The sequence below is a fragment of the Helianthus annuus genome, chromosome 9, assembly GCF_002127325.2.
Source record: "Helianthus annuus cultivar XRQ/B chromosome 9, HanXRQr2.0-SUNRISE, whole genome shotgun sequence".
Lineage (NCBI taxonomy): Eukaryota > Viridiplantae > Streptophyta > Magnoliopsida > Asterales > Asteraceae > Helianthus > Helianthus annuus.
The window spans coordinates 176,301,120-176,320,184 of record NC_035441.2 but is presented as its reverse complement, the minus strand read 5'-3'; the positions used below and the strand labels follow the sequence as shown (position 1 = coordinate 176,320,184).

The following is a 19,065-nucleotide window of genomic DNA, read 5'->3' as shown; positions in this document are numbered from 1 at the left end:
AATTGCCCAAATTTTTTTTGGTTGTGTTGAATATGTAAATCGGGCCCGACCTTGTGGTTGTGTTTATATTTGGTTTTGTTCATGGTTTTGGCCCGTTTTGCGGCTCAAAGTTGTAATAGATTAGTTTATGGTTTTGGCCCGCTTTGTGGTTCAAAGTTGTAATAGATAAGGTTCTTTGTCTTTGTTATATTTACTTGTTAAATATTGTTGAACCGAAGACCCGAAGCAAGACCGAATGCCAAGAGGAGTCTTGGAGTTAGTGGGAGTCGCTCAAGACAACAAGATGCACTCAAGTCCATCCTTGTGGTTGTTTTGTGTTTTGTGACCGTGACCCCTTTGATCTTGCTAATTGGCTCTAGCAAGATCATAATCATGCCCATATGATTTACATATTCATTTTTGCTATTATGGTTGCCTTTTGATAAATGTTATCACACTTCAACTTAATACCAAAATGTATTCTTAAAAGTTTTTTAAAAGAAATCGGAAAAAGCAAGTTCTATCAACTTGGATATTTTTTTATAACCACTAGAGTTTTATAACATGTTTTTTTTTTCACATCTTTAAAACTCATAAACTTAATAGTTTTCACTATTAACTTTAATTGGTTATTCCAAGTCGCGACAAACTTAGTTTTATAGGTTATCTAAAACTAATTGTCCCGAGAGGTGAAAGGGTCTTTTTGGTTATGTCGCAAATATAATATTTAGATTAAAACCGAGTATAACGACCCTATTTGGTAAAAATTAAAATCAATAGTCTATGCCATCCTACTACTAGTAACACTTGGGGCATAATGCGAACCATCAGTGTTGGAGCCACAGCACGACACTTGGTGTCTAGTTTATCCTTCCAAGGTGCAAGGGTTCCGTCGACACATCCGGCCCTTCCACATGTGACCGTTTTAGGACGACTATTACTTTTCTTCTCGTGTTGCGTGCCCCAGCCGTCTCGAGAACAAAAGTGGCATAGATGAGGCCAAACGTATCAGTGCAAGGACAAAAGATTGTCCTCGCAGCCTCATAAACCCCGGGAGTTGTGCTTTTCTCACAATTGACAATCATTGTCAGTCCGCTTGAACCTCTTGCTAATGTTGCATGCCCCAGCTGCCTTTAGAAAGAGCTTCTAACCGGATTCTCGCTCCTTATCGTCTCACCTCACTAAATAAGGAAATACATTGAAAATACTAATTAAATAATTTTTGCTTAACAGATGTCATCTGAAAACAACTCCTCTTTTGCTCTCAAGTCCATACTTGAGAAAGACAAGCTGAATAACACCAATTTTCTTGAGTGGCACCGCAACTTGAGAATCGTTCTCAAGATGGCAAAAAGGCTTTATGTTTTGGAAACCCCGATCCCAACCGCACCCGAAAACAACACTGTGGTTGCGAAGAAGGCTTTCGACAAACATAAAGAAGATGCCATGGAAGTTGCTTGCCTCATGCAAGCCACCATGTCTCCAGATCTTCAGAAGAATATGGAAGACATGAATGCCTTCGACATGATTGAACAACTCAAGGGCATGTTTCAGAAACAAGCCCGTCAGGAACGCTATGACACCATGAAACAGCTCATAAGCTGTAAAATGCAAGAGGGTTCCTCAGTTAGTGCTCATGTCCTCAAGATGAAAGGCTACATCGACCAACTGAACAAACTTGGTTATCCTCTCCAAGATGAGATGGCTGTTGACTTCATTCTCAACTCTCTTTCCAGTCACTATGATCAATTTGTTATGAACTTTAACATGAATGACTGGGTAAAGACAGTGCCAGAGCTACACGGGATGCTCAAAACGGCAGAGATGAACATTTCCAACAAAGTAAGCCAAGTGTTAATGGTTCGATCTGGTGGTGTTAAAAAGCCCAAAACAAAGAAGAAAAGTTATAACAGCAAAAACAAAGGAAAGGCTCCTGTTGCTGCCAAACCTGCCACCAACAAGAGCAAGCAAGCTGTGAAAGCCCCTCTTCCAGAAGAGCGGCAATGCTATGAGTGTAACAAGATGGGGCACTGGAAACGTAACTGCCCCGAGTATCTTGCCAAGCTCAAAGTGAAGAAGGCTAATGGAGAAGGCACTTCTTCAGGTATTCTAATATATGTTATCGAACTTTTCACTGTTTCAAGCAACACATGGGTATTTGATACCGGGTGTGGTTATCACATCATTAATGTCTTGCAGGAGCCTGAGAAGTGGAAGAAACTGAAGCCGGGAGACATGGAGCTCATTGTTGGCGATGGGAAAAGAGTCCCAGTTCTGGCAACTGGCACATTTAATCTTACATGTCCTTCTGGTCTTGTTGTTGTTTTGAACAATTGTCTTTATGCACCTGGTTTAACCAGGAACATCATTTCAGTTTCGTTGCTTTTTGAACAAGGATTTAGATATGTTTTTAATGGTGTTTCTATTTCTGCTTATCTAAATGATATTTACTATTTTGAGGCTAAACCTCGAAACGGTATCTATGAAATTAATGTTCAGCCTAGCAGTAACATATATCACCTTTCTAAATGTCAGAAAAACGGTACTAGTGATTCATTCCTATGGCATTGTAGACTTGGCCATATAAGCAAGGCACGCGTAAAATGGCTCCAATCTGAGGGGATTCTTGAATCCACCAGAACGGACTCATTTGATGATTGCGAGTCTTGCTTAGCTGGCAAACTCACCAAGGATCCCTTCACCCATGTTGGTGAACGAGCTAGCGATCTACTAGGACTCATACACTCAGATGTATGTGGTCCTTTTAGAACCATGACTAGGAATCACGAGAGATACTTCGTTACGTTCATCGATGACTATAGTCGATATGCTTATGTCTATCTCATGAAGCATAAGCATGAAACTTTTGAAAAGTTCAAAGAGTTTCAAAACGAAGTTGAAAACCAACTTAATAGAAAGATTAAAATGCTTCGCTCAGATCGAGGCGGTGAATACCTCAGCTTGGAATTTCTCGATCATCTAAAGGAACGTGGAATAGTTTCACAACCCACTCCACCAGGCACACCCCAACTTAATGGCGTGTGTGAAAGGAGAAATCGAACCCTACTAAATATGATTCGATCGATGATGTGTAGAACAAATTTACCTCACTCCTTTTGGGGTTTTGCTCTTATGACTGCTGCTCGACTCGTAAATCTAGCGCCGACCAAAAAGGTAAACAAAACTCCATATGAGATATGGCATGGGCATAAGCCGAATTTGAGTTACCTAAGAGTATGGGGGTGTGATGCTTACATCACAAGTGACTCTGATGACAAGCTCGACCCTCGAGGCGAAAAGGTTGTTTTCGTCGGATACTATAACCAATGCGGTTATTACTTCTACCATCCTGATGCAAATACGATTTCCATCAAAAGGAAGGCTAAAAGGTTCCTTGAAGATGAACTTCTTAGTCGAGGAACTGGAAGTAACTTAGTAGATCTTGAAGAAGTCCAAGGACTACAAGCAACCGTTGACGAGGTCGGAACGTCTGAACCACAACAAATTGTTGATACCGAATCAGACCCGAACACAAGCCTTCGCAGGAGCATCAGGACTCGTAAAGAACCCGATAGATACCTTTGGCATGTCGAGGGTTCTGAAGTCCTGACAGTAGCCAAGTCTGATGACGAGCCTACTAGTTACAAATCTGCTATTTCTAATCCAGATTCTGCGAAATGGCTAGAGGCCATGAAAGCCGAGATGCAATCCATGCGTGACAATCAAGTCTGGGACTTGGTTGAGCTACCCCCCGAATCTCGGGCAGTAGGGAGCAAATGGGTTTTCAAGAGAAAAACTGACATGCATGGAAATATACAAACCTATAAAGCACGGCTAGTAGCGAAAGGTTTCACTCAAACTCAAGGTATTGACTATGATGAAACTTTTTCACCCGTTGCTATGATCAAATCGATCAGGATATTACTTGCCATAGCTGCGTACTATGATTACGAAATTTGGCAAATGGATGTTAAGACCGCCTTTCTTAATGGACATCTTTCCGAAGATGTTTATATGGTTCAACCTGACGGTTTTATCGATCCAAAATATCCTAATAGGGTATGCAAGCTAAACAAGTCCATTTATGGACTCAAGCAAGCATCTCGGAGCTGGAATCTTCGTTTTGACCAGAAAGTCAAAGAGTTTGGTTTTGTCAAGAACGAAGATGAACCTTGTGTTTACAGAAAGGCTAGTGGGAGTGCTATATCATTTCTCATCTTGTATGTGGATGATATATTGATCATTGGAAACAACATCCCCATGCTTAAGGAAATTAAACATTGGTTGGGATCTTGCTTTGCAATGAAGGATCTTGGAGAAGCTGCTTACATTCTAGGAATCAAGATCTATAGGAATAGATCTAAGCGACTTCTTGGGCTAACTCAGAGCACATACATAGATCAAGTAATGAGACGCTTCAAGATGGAAAACTCCAAGAAAGGAGGTGTTCCAATGACTAAAGGAACCGTCTTGGACAAATCGCAAGCTCCCTCTGAGAACCGAGAGATAAAGCAAATGGAAGGAGTTCCATATGCTTCAGCGATTGGTTCTATCATGTATGCTATGGTATGTACTCGACCAGACGTCTCGTATGCTTTGAGCATGACCAGCCGTTACCAGCAGAACCCTGGGGTTGCCCACTGGACTGCAGTTAAGAACATCCTTAAGTACTTGAGAAGGGCAAAAGATATGTTCTTGATATTTGGAGGAGTCAATGAGGAGCTCACTGTAAAATGTTACACTGATGCTAGTTTTTAAACTGATCGAGATACCTCTCGCTCACAAACGGGTTTCGTGTTCACTCTCAACGGAGGAGCTGTCTCATGGAAAAGCTCCAAGCAGAGTGTTGTAGCTGATTCTACCACGGAATCTGAGTACATTGCCGCATCAGATGCCGCAAAGGAAGCTGCTTGGATGAAGAAGTTCATAACCGATCTCTATGTGGTTCCAAGTATCATGAAACCCATCCAGATATTTTGTGATAACACAGGTGCTATTGCTCAAGCCAAGGAGCCTAGATCACATCACAAAGCCAAGCACATTTTGAGAAAATTTCACTACATACGTGAGATTGTGGAACGTGGAGACATCGTTATAAGCAAAATTGACACAGATCAAAACTTAGCTGACCCATTTACTAAGCCAATGACTCAAGAGAAACATGACCGTCATATGGATGCTATTGGGCTTAGATTAGCTAGTGAAATGTTTTGATTTAGTATTTGGATGTACGAACATCAAACAGTTGTATTCCTGTATTCATTTTGATTTACTAGTTAAATGCAATTCTTGAATCCTACAACTGTGTTCGATTTTGATACGTTTAATCCGTGAATCTTGTATTCTAAATTATCCGTAGTCGATCAGACTCGTGGGAACGACTCTGAATTAAGACTATTCTGATTTTGGACTCAAGGAACTGACTTCCAAATTCACAGGCTTCATTATGAATGATGCTGGATGTAACTCGCATCAAATCATCTTCATGGATCTTAGTCATAAGATGTTTTGATTTGGGCATACTCATTTAGTATCCTCTGACCTGAGATACATACTAGAACTTCCGTTTACTAAAGACTATTCTTTGATCAGTGTCAATCGCTGTCGCGTAACTGCCAGTCATAAAGGCATTGGTTGGGAGTGGTTCTGAAGTTCAGTGGGAGTTGTATGTAGTCAAGATGGGATTCTGTGCTCTTACATTATATGTAACAGTTAGACATCTGGGCGCCCTCGTTGATTCAAACTGGTGAAGTGTAAGGCCTTACCCAAACTTACTGTGTGTTTGATTGGACCACTTTGATTCTTGAACGAGAACGATAATGATTGAACGCCATATGAGATTGAATCTGATCCATGTCTCATTGTTCAATTGATGTCTTTTACAGAAGGGATAGATGACAACGATTGCCATAAGTCTATTGTCTTCAAGTAGCAAGCCATTGCTAAAGGGAAGATACCTTGGTTAGTGACTTTAAAGTGTCATGACCTGTTGGGGGCAGCCATGTGTAGCTAGAGCACCGCTGGCTGTCTGCGTTGAGATCTTATCAGAGACCGTCCAAGTGGGAGCTGTTGGATATTTATGTCCGGTTCGATAAGTCAACGCTGCCGACCGGGTCTTGACCCGTAAGAGTTACACCGTGGTCAACGAACTAAAAATCCACTTAACTAATAACTGGTAATTACGAACGATACGCGGGTATTGAACTGAGAGACGGGTACATGGACCGAATGAGACAAGAACCCTCTTGCTTCGCCACTTGTCGCGCACCTACATTGCAGCCAATGACATTACATGCAATGGATCTTCTCGCCATTTGGCGCGCACCTAGAATTTGACCAATAACATTTCATGCAAATGATTTTCGACACTTGGCGAGCATGCATAAAGCTCCATGTCCTATTTAAATGGGGCTTGGGTCTTGCTTTTAGATGCAAGAGAAGATTACAAAACTCTCTCAACTCACACACCCAAACCGGTCACCACCGCCCGCCGCCGCCGCTCTCCGCCGGTCGCCGCCGCCCGCCGCCGAGACCCGGCTCACTTTCGCGTATCTCTCGTTCGTGTAACTAGCATTCGTTCGTTGAACCTCGGTGTCTCAACCGGTTATTTACTAACCGAAGGTATATCTAAACCCCCTATGGTTGATGTTCTATTTCGTGTTTGCATGTTGGTGACTTTGTTCCATTACGGGTAATCATTGGTATAAAAGTGTTTATGTTAATTTTGTTACATACGCTTCCGTTGCCAAAATGTGTATATGTTTTTTTTAACTAGTTAAAGTTTATTTTGAATAACCTATTTCTAAATGCACTATTTTGTCAAAATGTTTTGACTAAATCCTTGTGACAAAATAAACACATATTTAATATGAACCGGGTTCATGAAATAAAAGAAAAAAATATACCACGGAAATTCCTTCAGATCAATCATGAGTTGAAAGACGTTTTTGAACCGTTAGGGTCTAAATTGCTAATTGGAAAATAGTTCAGGTACATTATAAATCTTAGGAGAAGGATCGAATACAAACCATATTTTGCATACAAACTGTAAAAATCACTTAAAAAGTGTCACATTAAACCAATTATAGAGAAATGATAAAATAATATCCTACATAATATCAATTATATTGAATTCCCTATAAATTTCCTAACAAGCAATTAATTCTTTATTTGGATCTTGCTTTTGTTTTCAATGTGCTGATTAAGAAAAGTGCTGATATTATTCAAATATGTGCTAAAATAAATTATCTTTATTAACTTTCATGTGCTAATATAATTCAAAAGTGCTACTTTTATATATGTATTGTTTTGTTATGTGCTAATTTAATTTTTTTTTAAGTGCTAGGATCTGTTTTTACGGTTTGTAGGATAAATATGGTTTGTACCGGAACCAACCCCATAGATCTTATATGCTTATATATGTGTATATTTTTATGTTTATGTGAAATATATAGTGATAGATTAGTTTTGTTTGTTAAATTTAGGATGAATCTATATTGAGATCTCGTCATCAACTCTACAAAATTAGAGTGAGTTTTTGGGGATGGTCTTCGCAGAAATCTGGATTGGTGTCAACTGATTTTTCTTCAAGATCATTCAGAGGTAAACTTATTAATCCTCGCCCGCACACACCTATAGAAAAGGAATAAAAAAATAACCCTCAAGAAAAGAGGGGTGGGTGCTAATTCACACATTAAATTGTCATTTGTAATAAATCATGCTGCAAAGGATACGCTTGGATGTGAATGTCATTATTTAAAAGTAGGGGTGGAAAGTTTAGCCAAGCCCGAGTTCTAACTCGATTCTAGTTCAATTCGATTCTAGTTCGTTTAACTTATATATGAAAGCTCGAATTCGGTGCATTTATTATTTACTAATTAATTTAAAATTTAATTATAATTATTATTTTATAAATAATTTAATTATTTATTTCATAGTCTTATAAATAAAATTACTATTATTAAAATATACATAATAAATAATTATATATAGGTAGGTTCGTTTAGGCTCGCGAGCCGGCTCGAGCTTGATAAGCGAAGCTCAGGCCCGGGCTCGTTTATAAAACGAGCTTGTTTTTTATTGGGCTAAAGGTCATTTAAACTTGGCTTATTAGAGCTTTTTATCGAGTAGCTCGACTGTTTGCACCCTTAATTTTCACCCCTATAGGCATACTTTTATAGGTTCTTGATGTAACTGTTGTGGGCTAATCAAAAGTATTTATTTTAACTTAAATACCAATACTAGTATGAGTAAGTAAGTTTGTATCCGCAGGAAATTTGTGGTCAATACTGTAAAAGAATTTAACTAAGAACTAAGATTATCTAATTGGGGGTTTGTTTGTTTGTTTTAGAAAAAAATACAATTTTAACTTAAATACCAATACTAGTATTAGGGGCTGTTTGGTAGCCTCTGATTGGTCATTAAGAGACTACCTCTTAATGGAATCATTAAAAATTTTACCAATGAGAAGGTAGAAGAATGTGACATGTGATGATTTACCATTCAGAGGTTACCTCTTAACCATTCAGACTTAAGGTTACCTCTTATTCATTCAGAGGTTTTAAACCATTAAGAGGTAGCATCTGAAGTTTTAAACCATTAAGAGGTAGCATCTGAATGGTCATTAAGAGGCTACCAAACAGCCCCTTAGTAAGTAAGGTCGTATCCGCAGGAAATTTGTGGTCAGTACTGTAAAAGAATTTAACTAAGAACGAAGATTATCTAATTGGAATTCTTTTCATAAAAAACGCTAAATTTCATCACTAAAAAAACAACAGTAACCGACGCACATGGCATCGGTACCGTTGTTCAGTTTTTTTAGTGACGAAATTTAGCGTATTTTTATGAAAAAAATATTTTTGTGTGTTTTTACATTTTTTTAGATATTTTTGGTTGTATTCACATTGGTTCTCGTGATTCTCGCAATAAAAAATGATTCTTAACGGATCCTTATATATATATATATATATATATATATATATATATATATATATATATAAAATTTATGTAAAATAACTTCTCATCTTCCTTCAAAGGATCTAAATATTTTAAGTAACAATAAAGAACCTAAAATGTTATAACCAATATATATATTCATATATATATATATATATATATATATATATGCTAAAAGACAACCATTTAGTTTTATTCATAGACCAATTGTGTGGTATATGATGTATGATCATCGAACTAATAAGACAATTAGGGTATAGAAGGTAGAGATAGTGTACATTAATTTAAAAGTGTGAGAAGTGTTTTAAATTATAATGGTTGGACTGAATTATAAATTGTGTTTTAATTATTTGGACTAATTTGAAAATTGTAGGAGTAATAGTGTCTTTGTATATGCTTCAAATTAGGTAACATCTCCTAAATTCTAGCGATTCACTCCTAAATTCTAGCAATTCAATTTTAAACTTATTTTAAAATTCGGACATTCTAAGAAATCCAGAAATATGTAACTACTACAAGAAATATATAACACTATACATTAAACATATAACATTATATAACATCATATAACACCGTATAACACCGTATAACACTATGTACCACCATATAACACTATGTAACAATATATAACAATATATAACAATATATAACAATATATAACACTATACATCTATCGTAGACATGCTATCACTACAAGAAAGGAACACCTTTAGCGGCGACAGGCCACGTGTCGCCGCTATTGGTCGATCCGCGTCACGGAGTATGAAACCAAACCCCAGCCGTTGATCATTATCCTGATCTAACGGTTGAGGATTTAAAAGGCAATAGCGGCGACAGTAGAAGGTCATTAGCGGCGACATATTGTCTCCGCTAAAAGTAGGTGTCCCACTTTAATCCCCAGCCACACATTTCTTATCCTGGTTAACCCTGGTTAAACTAATAGCGGCGACAAACACACCATTAGCGGCGAAAAGGCGTCGCCGGTATTGCTTGATCCCTATCAATCCTATACATCGCCTTTTTTCCCTCCTCCTTCATTTTTCCCCCAAACCTCTTCATTCTACCGCTGGAGAAACGCGTTTTTTGCCCAAATCGGTTAGTTTAACTATCTTTTTGTTAAATCTCTTCTCTATTTTGTTATATACATGTCATAGGCTTTAATTTTTGCTCGTTTTTGTGTATATTTGTGTTTATGGAAGAAAATTCGGATCACCACCATCTCTTCTCCGGTCACCACCTTCACTTCTCCGGCACCACCTCGTCTCCGCGGTCTTCGTCTCCTTAAAACTTGAAAAACACGGTTAGTTTTATATATATTTTTTTAAAGTTTAGAAATTGTATAATTTTTGGTTTAGGTATGTAAATGTGTATGTAAGGATGAATGCTTGTATGTCAAATGTATAATGTAGGTGTATTTGGTGAAAATGAGTATATGAAAGTCTATGTATTTATGTATGTAGGTGTATGTAAGGATGTGTGTGGGTATGTAAGTGTATGAATGAATGTATGTATGTAGGTGTATGTTAGTATGTTGGTGAAAAATGTGTATATCAGTATGTATGTTTGTATAAAGTATGCAAATTGTATAATTTTTTGTTTAGGTATGTAAATGTGTATGTAAGGATGAATGTTTGTATGTCAAATGTATAATGCAGGTGTATTTGGTGAAAATGAGTATATGAAAGTCTATGTATTTGTGTATGTAGGTGTATGTAAGCATGTATGTGGGTATGTAAGTGTATGAATGAATGTATGTATGTAGGTGTAGTATGTTGGTGAAAACATGTGTATGTTAGTATGTATGTTTGTATAAAGTATGCAAATGTGTATGTAAGTATGTATAAGTTTTGTGGTTTTGGACAAAATGTGTGTTTGTGTATGTAGGTGTATGTAAGCATATATGTGGATATGTAAGTCTATGAATAAAGTATGTGTTAATGTGCATACATTATGTTTAAGTTTCATGATTTCTATGTTTATGGTCATGTTTGTAATTTATATATGGAGTCTGACTAAAAGAAAGTTATTGTAATTTATATTAATTTGTATTTGATAAACACTTGTTGAAATATTTATTTGAATTTGAGTTACACTTGTTGTACTTTCCCTTAATTTCTATTAGATAAACATGCTGTAACATTTGTAACTTTTTAGGGATTATGTTTTCGATATTGCTTATATTCGCATATCTGATGGCGGATGTGGCCCCATGGGGGCATGGGGTGACGGCGCTGGTGATCCACCGCCTCTTGGTGGTTATTTTAGTGGCACGCATGAGACTGACGGTAAGTCTTTTACTAAATTATTTTGTAGTCCTTATATTTTATATATTATAAATGTTGTTACTAATTATTTTTGTTTTAATTGCAGCGGTTCCCGTGAAGAGGGTTAGGGGGAAAGCCAAAAATGAGAAACTACGGCGTCTGGTAAAAGCAGGGGGCATATCGCTTACGTTTGACAGACAGGTCACGTATACCCCCGTTGGTAAAACAAGAGATATGTTTTCAAGGGGTCGGCCTGTATATGTGGCGGACCATCCCGTTCGATAAAATTGGATGGGATAACGTTTCACCACCACACAAGGATGCCATCATGAACCACTTACGGGTAAATAAGTTATATGCATAAAATTTTATCAAATATTTAAGCAGATGCAAATGCGCCGTGACCATACATGTGCGAAATCGCTGCCGTAAACGGGTCTTTAAACGGCTGCAAACGCGCCGTTTAAAGGCCCGTTTACGACTGCAAATGTGTCGTTAAACGACTGCGAATTTGCTGCCGTTTAACGGCGCATTTGTAGCCGTAAACGGGCCTTTAAACGGCTTCAAACGCATCGTTAAAGGGCTGCGAAATCGCTGCCGTTTGCGGCTGAGTTTGCAGCCGTTAAAGGCCCGTTTACGGCGATTTTGCAGCCATCGTTAAATCTAATTTATATATAATATTTTAACTTTTTTATTTAATTCGTAGGAATATTTCAATTTTGATGAAGTGGAACGTGATTTAGAGGCGAAAAACTTGACGGGTGGCATTAGGAGTGTGCTTATGAAGCGGTACTCTGACCGCAAGTACGAAGCAAAAAATTATTTAAGAGCAAGGGAGGTTATGAGGATATTGAGAGGACAAGGGCATACCATCCCGCGGATATGCCCTATGATAACTGGTTAAGAACCATCGAAGGTTTCCGGGACCAAAAATATATTAAAAGAAGCGAGGCCAACAAACAAGTACGCGAGAAACCACAATTCTCATACCGCGGGGGGACATCGTCGTACGGCAGCACCTCCTATAAAAATGTAATATTTTATGTATGTGTGCGTGTGTGTAAGCTTTTGTTTATTTAATATCTAATCTAAGTTTAATGTTAAACATGATACGGATTGGGTACCTACGTATGCTAAAACCCAAACGGATAATCAAGGGAATTGGGTTGATCCAGTTGCTGAACAAAATTACGTAAGTATTTCTTTTAAGTATAATTTTCTATAACAAATATATATATATATATATATATATATATAATCATCTTTGTAAAATACAACGGAACTTACAGCAGGCCACAAACGAATGGAGCAGTGAATGTCCTCCAATTGGCCCGTATCAGGAAGCGTTAGGAGAGCGGCGAGGATGGTACCGGGGGATGGGGCCTAAACCTTTTTCCAACACGTCCTCGAACATGTCGTCTTCGCAAGCTCGGACGCAAGAACCCTTTTCCGAGGTAAACTACGCAATTTATAAAATGACAAACGAACGCATGTTTCCTTGTTAAATATATGTTGGTAGCGTTAATTAATATGCTAATATACGTTTTGATATCTATTATTGTAGGATTTTGTTTACAACTTGTTCCAAACCCCGTCCTTTTTGAACCAATTTAACAACTATCTTGCTTCAAAAGGAAAAGGAAAGTCAAACGACTACGATTCTGATGACTTATTCGATAGAGAAGATGAGGATGATTCCGGCGAATGACTTGTTGTTTTTAATGTAGGATTTTATTAAACATTGTAGGATTATAATGTAGGACTTAAACGTAGTTTGTAATTATATTACCTTTAGTATATGTTCATGGCATATGTTTGCGTTGTTTGAATTAGGCAGGTTCTGTTTTTCGGCCGTAAAACTGGCTAGGTGCAGCTATATACAGCTGTTGTTTAAAAAAAACGACTTTTAGCGGCGACATGTGTCGCCGCTATTGCCCTTCGCCTTTACCGACCATCAGTAACTCCGAAGACCCTTTAGCGGCCACATGTCGTCGCTAAAAGTCTAAGACCAATAGCGATGCCAGATACTTTTAGCGGCGACAACCAGGCCAATAGCGACCCATCAATACCGGCGATCCTTTAGCGGCGACATGTCGCCGCTAAAAGTCAATACCGGCGACAAATGTTATCAATGGCGGCGACAGTTGTCACCGTTAAAGGTGTTCCATTCTTGTAGTATATTAGACAAATATAACACTATATAACTCTAAATAACACTATATAACACCATATAATACCATATAACAACATATAACACTATATAACACCAAAAAACACTATATAACACTATATAATACTATGTAACACTATATAACACTATATAAAAATATATAACACTATAAAGTTCTGAACGAGATGACACAAATTCGTAGATTAATTCTTAATTCGTATTCTTATAATTAAGGGTGACGGTTATGGAAGGTTATCAATTAATTAAATCAATAAGAAAATTACTTGTTTACCCTTTTGAATTAATTTAGATTGAGGACACATGTCATCACCACAATATTTCTCACCCTTCTTACACTTTTAGATTAATGTATAGGAACCTCTACCAAGACAATTATATCAAAATAATTTGGGTCCTTTTGAACCACACGTCAAATTATAAATTGGCTAGGTTAGATTGACAACTGGGTAATATACGTAATTTGATTTTGAAGTGAACGGAACATTTTAGTACTTCAAAACTATAACTTATAATATTAAGAAAATCTAGCTATCTAGATACCTTACAAACTTGAACACAAACCCATATTGAGCCATTGATATACTATGGGATGGCCAAAGTTGTTAGTGACAACCAGTAAAACATATGACATGTGTTCAAACTATATGTTTGTGGGTAGCTGTCATGTCTTCTAATGGATAGTCAGTTGTTTCGTCTTCGCTTCCTTTGTATTTATACCATTTTGCCACCATCAAATAGTATATAAAGCTCAACACCTCCAATCCCATACATAAGTAATAAAAGTAATCTAATTTCGCTTCGTTTAGGTTTTGGGTTAACCAATTTCTCGAGCCACCTTCACGGGTCGTTTTATGAATGATTGATATTAAGAAACTGCTCAAATAACTTGACATCGCGAACCCGCAACAAAAGAAAGAACCCGCCAAACTCTTCGTGTTTTCTGGAAACTGCTTGTAAAAGAACTCGCCAAACCCAATCATAGCAAACCCTTCTGAGATCCCGGCTACCACCATTTGAATTACCAACCAATAGCCTGGCATTGATGAAATCACACCTTTTCCCCTTTCAAAACCAAGTGCTTGTTTTGAATGTACCATGTCTCTTCTTTTTGTTTCAATTATAGCTGCAACAAGCATTGTGAATATGGCGATGCCTATCCCGACTCCAATCCTTTGGAGGGGTGAAATCCCTTGCCTTTTGTTTGTTATTTTCCGAAGACATGGAACTATCAATCGATCATAAATCGGGATCCATATGGTGAGAGCTAGCATTTGGAAGACGCTATAGGATGCAGCCGGAATTTGAAATGAGCTATGCTTGAGTCGTCGGTCAGATTGTAGGGCTTGAAACGCCGTGTAAATTTGCATATTCGTAAGTGAAGCGTTGTAGATTATAAAAGCTATCAAAATTGGTATTGTTTTGATTACACATTTCACTTCCTCTATTTGTTGTACGCTACATAACGCCCATTGGTTTTGTGATGATCCATCGGGGTTAATATTGTCATTTGGAGTTATGATTGCAGCTTTGTTCAAACACCTGTTATAGAAAAGTAATAAGATCGTAAAATGTCAACAAACATAACATCTCTTTTAACATTTTATTTACGGTTCAAAGTTTAGATAGGTACTTGAGTTGATTGTTGTATGGTAGTTTTGCATTGATAGATTTGGTAGAAACATGATTGAACAAGGAATGCGATGGATCATTAGGAACTGCCAGTTTCCTCTTCTTGATGGTGGCCACTAAGACTTGAAAAATGCTGGTCAAAGGGCTTCCATCAGGCTGCACTATCACATAAATCTTCGCACCCACAAAGAATAGGATACACGATATGAACATAAAAAATGTCGGGATTGCTAAGCCAATGACCCAGTTGATATTTGCTTGCACGTAGATGATAATGGTTAACGATACCATCAAAGCAAACGTGAATGTAAAGTAGTACCAATTGAAAAAACTAGCGATTCCTTGTTGGCCGGATTCAGTGTGCGGGTTGAATTGGTCAACACCGAAAGCCAAGTTACATGGTCGAATTCCGCTTGCCCCGATGATCAGAAATGTGAAACCAGTGAGCAAGAAAGCCATTTGACATGGTGTTGGTCCGACGCATAATGCATCTACACAGTGAGGAGGATGAAGCATTTTGACTGCTGCTGTTAACGTTAGTACAAGCATCCCCTGGATTAAAATAATGAAAGTTTACAGATTTATATAGATTATTTAACCAAAATAAAGCTAACATATATAAATTAAACTAATAAGGATGAGATTGTTAGTACTAGGAAAGATGAAATGGAAGCAGCTCCTAAAATCTTGTAACGACCAAAATAAGTGTCAGAGAGAAATGCTCCAGCGAGGGTACCAAAGTTGCATGTACCGTGAAATACGTTTATGAGATTAGTAGCAGTAATCGACCGAATATTGAATACTGTAGTTAGGTATACCATTAGATTTGTTGTTGTCCCAATCGTTCCTAGCCTTTCAAAGGTCTCATTTCCTACACAATGAAAAGAATTACAATATAACAAAAATACTTAAATTTTTGGGGTTTTGTGGTGGTGGTATTTGTTGTTTAAAAACGTCTAAAAATCATAAACCGTTAAAAACGTCTAAAAATCATAAACCGTTCTACTAAAATGCCATCTATTTACAGTGATGGAGACATTTGTCCCATAAATTTTGATAGGGCTGTAAACGAACCGAACGAACACGAACAAGGCCTTGTTCGTGTTCGTTCGATAAGGAAATAAATGTGTTCACGAATGGTTCATGAACACTTACCGAACGAGATTTTATGTTCGTGTTCGTTCGTTAAGGAAATGAGCGTGTCCGCGAACGGTTCACGAACACAAACGAACACAAATAAATTTGGCGAACTTGACGAAGGATAAAGATAGATGGCCCAGAGAGTAGCACTCAAACTTGAATCTCTTATTATGGAACGGATGTCGATCGTATTCGTGGATGTAAATAATGAGAAATGAAAGGGAAATGATGCATAAACAAGGTGAAAGTGGGTTTCATAGTTTAATTGTTAGGGAAATAAACTAAATAAAAGTTTAATAATATAAAAATTACAAATAAAATATAAGAAAGTACAAAGATCTTCAATTAAAACACAAACATATGAACATAAACGAACACAAATCAACGAATGTTCACGAACGCCTTACCGAACGTTCACGAACACAATCGAACAAACGAGACCTCTGTTCATGTTCGTTCATTTAATTAATCGAACGAAATTTCTTGTTCATGTTCGTTCGTTTATTAAACGAACGAACATAAACGAACTTCCCGCCGAACGGTTCACTAACTGTTCGCTGAACGTTCGGTTCGTTTACAGCCCTAAATTTTGATATTAAAAATCATTGAAAATCGTATTTTTGAGATGAACAATGACCATCCTTTTTGCAGTAATTTTTTTTTTAATTTTTTTCTCTGAATTTTAGTTATATGAATTATGGATCTTTATAAGACACTAAGGACACCTGATGTACAGGGGCGGATTTAGAGCCTTTTTACGGGTTCTCAGGAACCTAGTCGATTTGGAAAAAAAAAACGTTTTTTTTGTAGTGTAAACCTTGTATGATTTGGAAAAAAAAACGTTTTTTTTTGTAATATAAACCTTGTATTATTTGGAAAAAGGAACCCAGTGAAAAAACTGACTGGATCCACCACTGCTGATGTAGGGTGTTCCCCTTCCACCTTACCATCTTTTAAGACCATAGGGTATGGTCCCCTTTCCCCCACATCCATATCATCTTCACCTCACCATCTTTCTCTTCCTATCAATAAGAAATGGTTCCTCATCCATCCCTATCCATCCTCATCCAATAATATTAAGAGAGAGAGAGAAGTTTTGGGATGAACAGGGAGAATCCCCTTATTGCACCGATGTTGGGATGGGGGATTGGGGGGGGGAGGGGGGGGGTTCCCCGTCGGGTCCCCCTCCACGTCTGCACCCCGCAGGCATTCCCGAAGCCACACCCATGAGTCTTAAGGAAAAAACCATTGCCAACTCGCAACAATCTAGGCGCCGTCCATTATTCCCCTTCCTACATTAACACACTAACGTCCAAAGGGCTGAATTTAAGTGAGGTCCGCCCAATAACAACCGATCAAACTTTTTTTTTTATTTATTTTTTTTTTGAACGGCAGAATTTTATTAGAAAAAGCAAACAAGCAAGATGCTAGAAGAAAAATACAAAGCCAGAAAGATTACAGAATATTAAAATTACACCAGTTAGACCAATCGAGCGTATGCATTTTTGCTCTGTTTTTGATCCATAAGAAACTTGTAGCTTTGATATCTGCCCATAATCTTGAGATGTCGACTCTAATGCCCGAAAAGACTACATCGTTGCGAAGTTTCCACAAGCTCTAGCATGTAGTAAGAATGATGGCGTGCACCATTTTTTTCATTGGCTTCGGCCAGTTGATATGCTCGTGAATCCGTAGGAGATCCGAAATGCTAAAGGCATAGATAGGAGGAATGGAGAGCCATCTAGACACCATATGCCATATCACTGAGCTGATATAACATGATCCAAAAATGTGCTCGACCGTTTCATCCCTTTCACCGCATAGTGGACACGAAAGTGAGGCCAAAGTAATGTTCCTTTTTGATAGTGCCGATCTAGTTGGAAGTCGATCCAGATTCATTCTCCACCCGAAGATATTTACCTTTCGAGGAACCCAACGATTCCATTCATATTTCTCCACGTCGCTTTGTATATCACTGTTTTGCATTAGTTTTTTAACTTCACTAACCGAGAATTCTTTTGACTGTTCAGATGACCATCCCCAACTATCAACAGAATTGGATAAGGAGACTTGAGAGATGATGTCACATAACTCCGAAAGTTCCATTGTCTCCTGTTGCGTAACCGGTTCTCGAGCCCAGCACCATTTTGGGCCAATGACTTGGCCATTTGCCGTGGTTTCTAGTCTTTCCCGAACGCAGCAACCTTTTAGCTTATCCAAGCTAAATAGAGCAGGAAATCTGAATTTTAGTGGCCACCCCATTACCCAGTTATCGGTCCAGAACTGGGTGTTAAGCCCATTACCCGTCTTACTCACAAGAAGGTTACACAAGTGAATGTTTTTGTTACGAAGAGTTGCTTCTTTTTTAACAATATTGTTCCATACACAAGACAAACCTTTCCTGGAAGGTAAGAAATTACCGTGCCTCGGGTTATGGTGAATAGACATAATGACTTTTCTCCACAGCCTACCGGGCTCCGATTTGAATCGCCAAGCCCATTTTGCTAGTAGACTGCAGTTCGCGTCTTGAAGAGGGGTTAAGCCGAGGCCCCCCTTTGAGATTGGAAGTGTGACAATCTCCCAACGAACCCAGTGCATTTTATTTCGAGCATCGGTGTCGCCCCATAAGAATCTCCTTCTAAGCTTCTCAAGCTTATCAATTACTTTCCCGGGTGCTTGGTATAGTGAAAAGTAATAGAGTGGTAGAGAGTCTAAAACCGACTTAATAAGCGTCAATCTACCTCCAATGGATAAGGTGTTTGCTTTCCAAAGAGATAGGCGATGCTGGAAAGTGTCAATGACCGGAGTCCAATTTTGATAGCGGTTCATGTTTCCCCCAACCGTGAGCCCGAGATACGAAAATGGTAGAGACCCGCAATTGCACCCAAGAAGATTAGCCAAGTGATT

General features: G+C 38.1%; 1 protein-coding gene across 1 annotated transcript; it reads right to left on the bottom strand.

The window, feature by feature from the left end:
- Nucleotides 1-14,024: 14,024 nt before the first annotated feature.
- Nucleotides 14,025-15,633, bottom strand: LOC110876819 (protein NRT1/ PTR FAMILY 2.11). The gene is made up of 2 exons (XM_022124979.2): nucleotides 15,020-15,633; nucleotides 14,025-14,928 (listed from the first exon to the last, which is right to left on the bottom strand). The coding sequence occupies exons 1-2, from the start codon at nucleotides 15,565-15,567 to the stop codon at nucleotides 14,025-14,027; spliced, it is 1,452 nt and encodes a 483-aa protein (XP_021980671.2). The 5' UTR covers nucleotides 15,568-15,633.
- Between the last annotated feature and the right edge of the window lie 3,432 nt (nucleotides 15,634-19,065).